General features: G+C 46.5%; 1 protein-coding gene across 1 annotated transcript in view; it reads right to left on the bottom strand.

The window, feature by feature from the left end:
• Nucleotides 1-7,219, bottom strand: part of LOC125741769 (tumor necrosis factor ligand superfamily member 14-like) — an 8,099-nt gene extending 880 nt beyond the window's left edge. Inside the window, exons 1-4 of the mRNA XM_049013085.1 lie at nt 5,678-7,219; nt 3,700-3,745; nt 3,209-3,286; nt 1-834 (exon numbers count right to left, since the gene is read on the bottom strand). The exon at nt 1-834 is cut by the window's left edge and continues 880 nt beyond it. Coding sequence (XP_048869042.1) covers nt 452-834; nt 3,209-3,286; nt 3,700-3,745; nt 5,678-5,881 — 711 coding nt within the window. The 5' untranslated portion in view covers nt 5,882-7,219 and the 3' untranslated portion in view covers nt 1-451. The remainder of the gene's footprint in view (nt 835-3,208; nt 3,287-3,699; nt 3,746-5,677) is intronic.
• Between the last annotated feature and the right edge of the window lie 4,099 nt (nt 7,220-11,318).

Here is an 11,318-nt window from a genome sequence, read left to right as displayed (position 1 = left end):
GTGACCAAGCAGTAGCAAGCAGAATGAATCCCATCACATGATGGCTCCCCCAGGGTTCTGCCCCTCCTCAGAGCCGGGCCTATAAGTAGATGTGTGAGAATGCAGCTGTGATTGGTAGCTTCAGAGCCGGATGATCAGCTGAAACGCATGGTTGAGTTCGTTTATATACTGTCCACCCATATAAATAAAAGAGTGATCTTGTTTAAGCTGTGTTTTCGCACCTGAATATCAGGCAGGCTGAGGTGAGTCAAGGGTTGCTTAAGACAACATGGCCATGAGTCTATGTAATCTTTACGACCATTTGCTGACTGGATTTCTTGCATGTGGGGTGATCTGGGCACTCCTGACGTGGCCAGCCTTGTCCTCCGCACGGTGGACCTGCAGGAACCTGTCGTATAAGCAGAGAAGCCAAGGTTGCCAAGCCTCGGGCACTGGCCAGTCTGCTGCCTCTTTAAATCATGAAGGCGCCAAAGAAGTTTTCAGTGACTTGCTGGTATCGCACCAATGTGCTGTTTTCCAGCTTGATTGACAAGCTGTCGCCGGCGTCGAGGCGGAAGGTCCCACCCAGGTAGCTGTTCCTCATGTTACTCATCTTCTGCTGTCCGCTGCTGTAACATATGGCCTTCATGAGCTCCAGTTCGCTGCCGTAGCGTGGTGTGTGCCTCAGCACACTGTGCTTGAACTGGCCAAAGTGTGGCTCTATAAACATGATGCTGGAGTAGATGTAGTAGAATCCTTCTCTGGGTACGTACAGCTGGTTGTCCTCGATTTTCATGTCATGGAGGAAGGCGTCCCCAAACACGCCCCAGGTAAGGAGCCCATTGTTGATCGTTCCTGCAGGGGATGACAACGAGAAGGGAGCCATTTTAGCGTAACTTATTGAGGAGGGCAGTCATACTATTGCTCGATGCAGACTATGGAACAGCCTGCCATTACAGGTTAGTCAGCACCCTCGTTAACCACCTTTAGGTCCAGTTAAAAACTTTATTTTCCAGAGCTTTTATTTACTAGCATGACTGATTGATTGATTGATCGGTAGATTGATTGATTGATTGATTGATTGATTGATACATCTGCTGGGTTTCTGGAGGAACATTGCTGAGGAACCCACTGTGAATGGCCACCTGGGTAAACGTGGAATGGTTCCCATAGTGAATTACTAGAGCCCAAACACCTAGTGCTCTGGATTAAAATATCAATTAAGCCAGCAAAACAAGAGAGAAACTAAACAGAGCCGGTGAGTCGTAGGGTCCGTTCATGGCTTTGGAGAGAAGCTCTTTTCTGAAGATATGTTCCACCAAAGGCCACTTCAGTCTTCTGGGGTGTTATTTTGTTAATCTCTCACAGCAAATGAAACCATATTGAAATTTGTTCAACGATGCTGTGAATGCAAATGAATATCCTACAGCATGCCAGCTGTTTGCCTGTAGATGTATCTCATAATGACGGCGAATGGCAACGTTCTGATAGCTACAAAGGGCACCCTTATGAAGGAGACCACAGGTCATCAAGGCAGAGAGCACTTAAAAACAGCAGACACTCAGCATTTTCTGGACTACTGCGACTCTGTAGGCTGTACGTTCTACGCCCCAAGGCTGAACACTAGGTGCAGTGGCAGGAGAGGAAGTGGTTTAGCTAAAGGGCCCGGCGTCTATTTTTACTCATTTTCCAAAGGTGCTATATCTCTCTCAGTCTCTCAGTCTCTCAGTCCATTCAACGCCATGTTGACACAACAACACTGTACGACGCAAACGACTAAATCTGTCAAGTGTCTCCTGACTGAAGAGCCTTTGCGATGCGGATAGTACAGGCAGTTTGCTGGCTTGATGTAATACGCGTTTTATTTTGGCTTTATTCTTTAAACTAAACAGACTGACATTACCGCTGATTCTTTAATAGTTGTTTAATATCAGAAAAAAATATTTATTAAATTATGTCAATCATGCTGTGAAAATCTTCCTTTAATGTACAGTCAGACCTCGGACATTGGCAAGGTTACGTCCCAGAACCCGTCACGAATGAGGAGGATTTGCGGATGTTTGGTAGAGTCACTAAAAATGGTCATATGTGCTTATTTCTATAGTTTAAACCCTAAATTACCCCCAAAACACTTTAATTTCATTTAAAAGATAGCTTAATACATTACCTTTAAAAAAACAAATGTTTGAGTACAGTATCGCCTAAGGGATAGCACATTTACAGTACAGTATACTAATGTCACCCCTACTAATTCACAGAACATGACATTGGATGCTGTTTCCTTTTGCATTCACAATAAGGTAAAATGAGTAAACAAACGGGACTGTAAACTTATTGGCCGAAATCATATAAGTAACCAAGGTACAATTCAATAAAATACGTAAAGGAAACGTACTTTCAGTGTTTATAGCAAATGCGTCTTGAGAGGGAAACCTGGGACACATTTGTTATGTACGTAAACATTAGCACCTTTGAAGAAATGTACCATTTTTGTGCGTTGAATTTACGTTAACGTGTACTTACTGTTACAAAATAGTAAATCTTGTAAAGATACAGTACAGTATGTAGATAAAAAGGAACGTTTCCATAAGAAAGCCATGTTTTTTAAGGGATTTTTTAACATATTTGTATTGTATGTATTGAACTTTCTAAAAAACACAGTAGAACCTTCATTAACTAAATTTTTCTTATCAATTTCACTCTTAAAAGCATGAAAACTTATAAATTACAATGAAAATTAAACATAAACACCTCTGTAGGGTTTTTCAAGGATTTCGCAGAGGAGCGAAAAAATTGCAGATACAAATAAGTTCGGTTCCAGTAAAATGTTCGTGTATCTGTGAATTCGCGAAGCGTGAATGCAGGAGGGCTGACTGTACTCATGTACATATATGTCTTGCACAATAGAGTGAAATTACATACTACTAAGCAAATAAAAAAATAATATGAAAAATAGAACAAAGAAATGTTAAAGGCATGGATATTTGTTGTAAATCTCAACATTTTTATGCCCAACTATAAAAAGGACAAACGGTAAAGCTCTGACTCAAACAAACATTAGCCCGCCTTCTCCTTACAGTAAATGAGCATCCTGCCTGTGACTCAGACAAGGAGTGTGTCTGTCAGCAGTGGATGTCCACTTGGAGCCTTCAGACTCCCCGCTATTCCGGGATTTCCCACAAAGATTAGCGAAACGTTTAGCTCAGGGCACATGGAGAAGCGGTCTTACCCGTAAGGTGAGCCGAGGGTTTGGATGGGCTCACAGACGCTTGCATTCCTTTTTTGCCAGAAACTATTACTTCATTCTCTGTTGTGTGTGGAAAACCATGAAGAGAAACACAGTTTTAACAGTGTCGGCTTGTCCAGGTCATAGAGCCCATAAAAAACTTACCAACAACCTATAAATGCAGGACAACTTCAATACACAAATATCCCCCCAAATCAGCAGGTCTCCACCCTAATTTACAGAGAGAGGCATTTCTACGTAGGAAATGATTTAGAGAGCTAACAGCCAAGGCGGAGGTGGGGGAGGCCATGCTGACAGTTATTGTTTATTTTTAAAACGTGTTGCGTGTCTTACTCACTAGATGCTGGTACAAAAGCTGCTTAAGACATATAGTTAAGACATCTGAGGGAGCGCTGTGCACGCAGCCTTTTAGGTTCCACTCTCTGCTGTGTCAGTGGTCTATGACTGTACTGGTCAAAGGCCTAAAGACTTACCTAGATCTGAAGAGCCCTTCAGAGTAGAGTGGGAGCCACGGTCTTCCTGAAAAAAGAACAAGGTGTCAGTGTCTGTCTGTCTCTCTCTATCTCTCTCACGCACACAGACACAGACATGCACACACATGATTGGACTTGGATATCCTTATGGGGCCTGTCTATTCATTTCAATGGGAAAACTCTACTTCCAACAATCCCAGAACTCCACTTTTCTGCTTTACTTCAGTGTTTAATTTAGTGTCATGTATACCAGATATTTAATCACTGGTCATGGAAGCTGGCAATTGGGAAGAGGATTAGGGGACATCTGAGTTACCAGGAAGAGAAAACCTCAGCTATGGCCTGAATTCCATCATTTCTCTCACTTTTTGTCATTTGTGGATGACGGCACAGACCTTATGCTCATCCGCGCATCACATTTTAATCTTTCTGACTGAGATTTTCATTTGTAGCAGCCAACACAGTTCAGACTTTAAGAATTATGGTGGTCTGTTGTCTGTCTCTCTGCCGTTCTCAGACTTCAGGTCAGAGCAGAGCTCATTATGTTTTCGGTGGTCCAGGAGCCCTCAGGTTTGGGGGTCTTGCTGAAGGACCCAGCAGTGCTATTACTATTGCTTTGCCAGCAATAGGATTTGAACTAGAAACCTTCTGAACAGACCCACATCTCATGCAACACCCCCCCAGGCCAGACCAGTGAGGGCATGGAGGGTCAAATCCTCCACCATTTTAATGGACCGTACCTCAACTCCTGCGATATTCCAGCACTGAACAGTCACAAAACCGCTAACTAGTAACAGCCAAGGTATATCTTCCTGCTGAAGAGCACATTCTCAGGAAATACAGTCAGCTTTACTAATAAACACGTGTGACCAAAAGCAGAAGTGCAGCGTTGGCTGCCCAGGCTCCACTACCTCTCCGCTGACCTTTGACCTGATGTCATGATGATAATCCAGTCACATTACGACACGAACGCCACTGTTCTCAAATTGCCTCGCGTGTTCACCCCGCCGCAGATGCCTTAGCCACTATCCTACCACAAGCGACAGCCAGGTGTCCGGAGCCCCTGCATTAACCACACGTGACACATATATCACAGCCCTCCTGACTCCCAGGTTTAGTGTGAAAGCACGACAGAAAACAGCGACATGCTTGTGTGTGGGCCATGCTGTCAAAACCCCACCTTGATTCAGGAAGCCGTTTCACAAGTGTGTCGGGCAAGTCCTGCCCCTGTGGGCGCCCTAGTAATGGGGGGGGGGGGGGGGGGGTACTGACAACAAAACAGACAAATGGGCTGATCTTATCAGTTCCGGGAAGAAGCCGCCTCCCAGCACATCAGTACTGATAAGGGCTCACCTTTACGCTCAGGGCCAGGCAGCCCTGCAGAACCTCAGCAAGACACCATGCTGGGCAAACAAATTCAGAAAATCTTACGTAAATCTTAAGTAAGTAGTTACACTTACTTACTTTCAGTTCTGGACACATTCAGTGTGACCTTGACCTCAGTGACACTTCCTTTTCTGCAGATAGCATCCAACAGATGTAATACCTTAGTAATAAGTCACACGGATTCTCACACCGAGACTCATACTCTAAGCCATTCATGAGCAGACGGTGAAGTTTCCAGTGGAATAAGCGGTTGGCGTGTGCATTGTCTGCCCGAGAGCACTGCCGCCTGATGCATGCTCACACCCCCACCTGCTGCACACTCGCACCCCCACCTGCTGCACACTCGCACCCCCACCTGCTGCACACTCGCAACCCCACCTGCTGCACACTCGCACCGCCACCCGCTTGCACCTCCACCCGCTTGCACCTCCACTTGCTGCACACTCGCACCGCCACCTGCTCACACCCCCACCCGCTTGCACCTCCACCCGCTTGCACCTCCACCTGCTTGTCCCACTGCTTCTTGCTCGCTCACACGGCCCCTGAAAAGCAGGGAGGCAGCATGAGCACCCTGAGAGACGGCTGGGCTCACCTGCAGCAGTGCTGGTGAGTGCTTGTAGAAGTAGTAGATGAAGCAGGCCTCCACAGCCACGCCGAGTAGAGCCAGGAAAAGCAGCAGCAAGAGGAGTCTCCAGGCCGTCTTACTGAGCTGCCAGGGAGAGGCGGTGGGGCGCGATGGCAGGCCGACCTGGCTGTCCACCACAAACACCTGGGGAGATACGGAGGCTCCCTCCATGGGGCCGACGGGCGGAGCAGGGGCGGTGGGTGCAGTGCAGTTTGTAAAAATAACAAATACAAATAAAGATGAATCCCCAGAAAGTGGAGATGATCAGCAGGCGTGAGAAGAGCTCCTGTCTGCAGTGCTGGAGCCGGGCACAGTGTTGTCTTTGAAAACACTGGTGTAGCCAGTGCGGTAGAGTTCGGCATAGAGCACGCTGTAGTGTGCACGGCGTACAGCAGGGCAGCGTGGAGTGCTAGCACATGTGCGAGTGTGTCTGCCGGCCTGACCCTGCTGGGCTTTTTTAAACCAGCCGGCCACGCCTTCACACTTGTCTCGTCCGTTTCATGACACTTCCTGTTTCACTCTCTCGCTCTCTCCTTCCGTCTTACAGCCTGAGTCTTTCTGTCTTGTTTCACTACCTATTCAGTAAATATGAGCTGGAGGTGGTATCAGTTGCGCTGTGTTGCTCCCTCCTGCCCTTCTCCCCCCCCCAGTAGGTCAATGATCAGCAGAGACATTCTGTGACCGATGAAGAGATACAGGGAAGAGACAGAGATGAAGAGAATGCTGGTGTGAATTTCACATCATTATAAAAAGTAATTTTACTTATTTATTTAGCAGATGCTATTATCCAAAGGGACGCCCTGAAATCAGCTCATAATCGGGAGCTACCTGCCTTGCCCAGGAGTCCATCAGTGACACCATTCTGCCGATGGGGGAATCCGCAGCACCGCCCTTCTGATCACAGACACACTGTCCTAATCATTTACTGTAGCTGCATTCATTTTACCATGTCTTCCTGGCAGCTGTTAGTGAATCATGCAGCAGAAATGTCCTGTAACATTTTCATACGTGGTACAATCACTAACATTAATGTAGTCCATCCATCCCTCCATCTATTATCCAACTGCTTAACCTTGTCCGTGTCGCAGGTTAATGCAATATCATATATTTAATATGCTTTTAAATGAGAATACCACATAATCTTTCCAGTGACTCCTTTGAAACACTGTAGTTTTGATAATTTCCTCTAGACTTTCCTATACAATTTTGACTTAATTTCTCTGTTTCACATCACTACGTATTTCAGTAACGTTCCTTAGGTCAAGAGCATCAGACCTGAATGCCTCAGGTGACTTCAGTCAGCAGACCTGCCAGTCCATCTTCTACTACCCACAATGCACCTCTGTGGCCCATGCCACGCCCTCCAGATGTAAAATGACAGTTTGCCAAAAGCGCCATCACAGCACCATGCCTGCTGGCCACCTCTGTGCCTATGCTCTGGGTGACAGATCCATCCCAGGATAACCAGTGCACACCCAGAAAAAGAGGCCTGCCGCACCCAGTGCACACCCAGAAGTGGCCTGTTGCACGCAGTGCACACCAAAAAGAGGGCTGCCACACCCAGTGCACACCCAGAAAAAGAGGCCTGCCGCACCCAGTGCACACCCAGAAAAAGAGGCCTGCCGCACCCAGTGCACAACCGGAAGAGGCCTGCCACACCCAGAGCATACCCAGAAGTGGCCTGTTGCACGCAGTGCACACCAAGAAGAGGGCTGCCACACCCAGTGCACACCCAGAAGTGGCCTGCCACACCCAGTTCACAACCGGAAGAACCCTGCCGTAAGCACTGAACACCCCTAGGAGGCCTGCCATAACTAGTACACACCCAGAAGAGGCCTGACATAACCAGTGCTGGCTTCTAGTTTATTCCATGTTGCATGGAAAGCATCCAAGCCAATGTCGAGCATGGTTCAGAGACCGGAATGTTCACCAACATCGGACTGAAACTGGGCAAAGTGAAGTTTCCTGGGTGGTGCTGAAGCTGGCCTTGGGCACAAAATGTTCACCAGCTGCTGTTAACCAAAGATGCCTATAGATCAGGGCCAGCAAAGAACATCAGCAAAGAGGGCATTTCCAAACCTCAATGCCCCCACAAAAGCCCTGTCAGGCAGGCCAAACCTCCTACTGCCCCCCGAACTCCCCCTCCCACTGCACGCTCACTGTGTGTTTTTTTAGATATGTGCCATTTCCTTTGCCATTGTGGCTGGGGTGGGGGGGGTGATCAGATTAGATGTTTAGAAACCCCCCATTGACAGGTGGTCACTACCCATATAACAGAGTGGGGCTGTGTCAGCTGGCGAGCTATATATGGGCGTCTGATCGTGACACATCAGAGTGCAGTGTGTCATCGCTGTGGGGGACAGTGCAGTGACTTGTGACAGACTGGGAAATCACACGTCACTGATCTGGAGCACAGGCACCTCATCTGCATGGACACTCACACATCACATCCTGCATTAAATATCTATAAATGGTCATCTAGATGGTCATTGGAGGGGGCAGATAACAATGTTTGGCCAGATCCAGGTCTTGGGGGGGGGGGTGGGTCCTCAAGGTCTGGGGAGGGGGGTCCTGAGGCTCAGGGATTCTCTGTCCTGTTGATTATATCTCTCTAATTCTTCTGCCTTTCCACCTTCTTCTGTGACTGTAGCTACTATAACTTTGCGCTCTGCAGGCAGACTGGACTTTAGACTGGTACCGTGTTACATTAATAAAATGATTGGCATGTACATTCACGTTTGAATGACCGCGGATTTCAGGCTAACCTCCAATGGGTGTCAGTACTGCATAATAACAATAACAGTAACAGTAATAATATTAATAACAGAGTAATGTGGCAGCAGTACTCAGTCATATGAGTATCTGTGGGTATAGCACTGGAGAGTGTTGTTCTTTGAAAGCATCACGGCGGAGATATGTAGCCCCCAGTATCACGCATCATGTCAGCCCCCACCCCCCATCTCCCTGCCAGATACTTTCTACTTTCTGGTTGCCCCCCCCTCCAAGTAAGGGGTTCCCCAACCTTTCGACAAGAGGCTGCAGAGGAATGTGAAGCGAAAACAGAAAGAGAAGCAAAAGCGAGACTCAGTCTCCCCTGCACACACGAGCGAAAGCCAGAAAGGAAGGTGTACAGGAGGCCCCCCCCAGCACGCAGGGGGAGTCACAGTCACACGAGGTCATCGTTAGCATTCAGCGACCTCTCTGTGCTACAGGAGTCGCATCACTGCACCACACTTCGCTAAACTCAGAAAGGAGAATCGATACTGCAGGGCAGCTGACTGTTTCTCTGGGGTTACTCTTTCTTTTTTCGGTCTAAATGTCACGTTTGGGAGATTTTGTCCTGGAAACACCACATGAAATTAGTTTGGAATCGAAAGTGTTACATGGAAAACACATTGTAGGTCTCGGGGGGCAGAAAGTCACAAACTGACATCATGCTGCAGGGCGTGGGGCAATGCCAGTATTATTATTACTGAGGTGGTGCATGCAAAATTACTGACATTAAGACTTTGTAACGCCACTTTTCAGAACAGAGATTAAGACTGACAGAAACATTGAGCTGCACTTAGGATATTATTATTGTTGTTGTTGCTGCTATTTATTAATTAGCAAAATAAAGGAGTGATTGAAAAGAGCAGTATGTGTAGCCTGTGAGGGTGGCAGCTGCGCTTCTCTCTTAGAGGTGGGCATGTCTTTGTGCCTGCATTGGGCATTTTACTATTGTATCACATGACATCTCCTTTGACATGACCAGCAGTTTTGTTGCCTTTCATTTGCAAATGCAGTGAGATTCCATTATGTTGGACAGCAAGGCACAAATTCATTCCTTCTTCACTTTACCTTTTTAGTCTGTTTTATCTTGCTACCCCTGACGTCTTCGGATTGTGGCTTTTCGTATCAGAATTGACACAAACAGACATTTCCAGAATGCACATTGACACACACACAATGTAATGAAAACATTTTTAGTTTTTTTATTGCATTCACAGATCTTTGTTGGGACCTGAAAAATGGAGAGAGAGATTCTAAGCGTGTGACTGTGTATGGAAGCACACACACGTGTGTCAGAGAGATACTGCAGTCACACACACGTGTGTCAGAGAGATACTGCAGTCACACACATGTGTGTCAGAGAGATACTGCAGTCACACACACGTGTGTCACAGAGATACTGCAGTCACACACACATGTGTCAGAGAGATACTGCAGTCACACATACGTGTGTCACAGAGATACTGCAGTCACACACACGTGTGTCAGAGATACTGCAATCTGTCTCTTTTTCCAAACATCTCAGCAGCTTCGCTGCACAGCAGCAACAGCAGCAGCCTCAGAGAGGATGTGACCATGCATCTCTGCAAACTGCACACCGAGCAAACGGGTTTCCATCAAGCGCATAAAAGAAACTTCTCCGTTTTTCAACATTTGGCTTCTTACTGTACTGCCTCTCGCTCACCTGAAGGAAATCTTCATTTTACCACACCATTCACTTTAATTTTGTACATGTGTGTTCTCAGTAATAAAGATCTGTTTATAATAAGACACCAATCTTGGATCCACCCAGCTGAAATTCTCAGGGACCAGGACAGAAGACACTTGTAGCCTTGGGTGACAGTCAATGTTGGACCAAGTCTTGTTTCATCCCATGAAGGATGAGATCTTTGTGTGATACAATCATTCCACCTCTGGAAAACATCGAGATCTTATTTTACAGACAGACAGCCTGCGGCATCTGTGCAAGTTAGGCATTTGTGGATGCAGATTTGATTTTTATGTGACTTGAGATGTTAATCATGATAGAACACTGTGTTAGTGGGATGTATGCAAAACAACAGTGTGCTTTTAATGAAAGTTTTTCAGATGACTAATGAAGTAGGTGTCATTCTATCATTCAGACTACGGCACAGCATCATGGTGAACCAGTGGAACTGTGTTGTCAGTTTCTCACTAAATTCAGTTTATGACCATAGTTGGGGTAAATGTCCCAATTCTGTGTAGCTTGTGCAAATAGTGACAGTCAGTCTGGTCACGTGCTTCAGGCGGTTTGCTCATTATTGTTCATTACTGAGCACAGTGCCTGATTAGATTAGGGAACCACCACATCCATGCAGAAGTTCATGTAATCCGTCAGACAGTGTGTCAAACCCTCAGTGTCCTCCGCATATGAGCCCTATATTACACTGCAGTCTGCAGATTCAAAGCAGTCTCTTAAAGCATCCCCAGCTTCAGGGGACCATCTCCTAACGCAGCGTGTAGCAATGGGCTGCCTTTGCACCAGGGGGATGTACAGCGACTGCAGATAGACTAGGCTGGATAAGACATGGGGTGGAAAAGACGCTTGTCCCTCGCTTCCTGGCTGGGACTAATGTTGCCGGTGATGTAGATGAGATTCTTTGGCCAGATCGATACCGGAGACACGATGCTGTCGCAGACTAAGTTTTTGATTTCTGTATTCACTTTTTTCATTTATACTTCACTGTATATTGGTTTTAAAGTTCTCTGTCTGGGGGAGTACATGAAAAATATAAAAATGTGTAAATATGAACATTTGTGGTGTCTTATTGAGTTCATCATGTAAAGCAGTTTCTGTGAAGCAACACAAGCAACA

The sequence above is a fragment of the Brienomyrus brachyistius genome, chromosome 5 (genome assembly GCF_023856365.1).
Source record: "Brienomyrus brachyistius isolate T26 chromosome 5, BBRACH_0.4, whole genome shotgun sequence".
NCBI classification, from domain to species: Eukaryota; Metazoa; Chordata; class Actinopteri; order Osteoglossiformes; family Mormyridae; genus Brienomyrus; species Brienomyrus brachyistius.
This window is presented reverse-complemented; position numbering and strand designations above follow the sequence as displayed.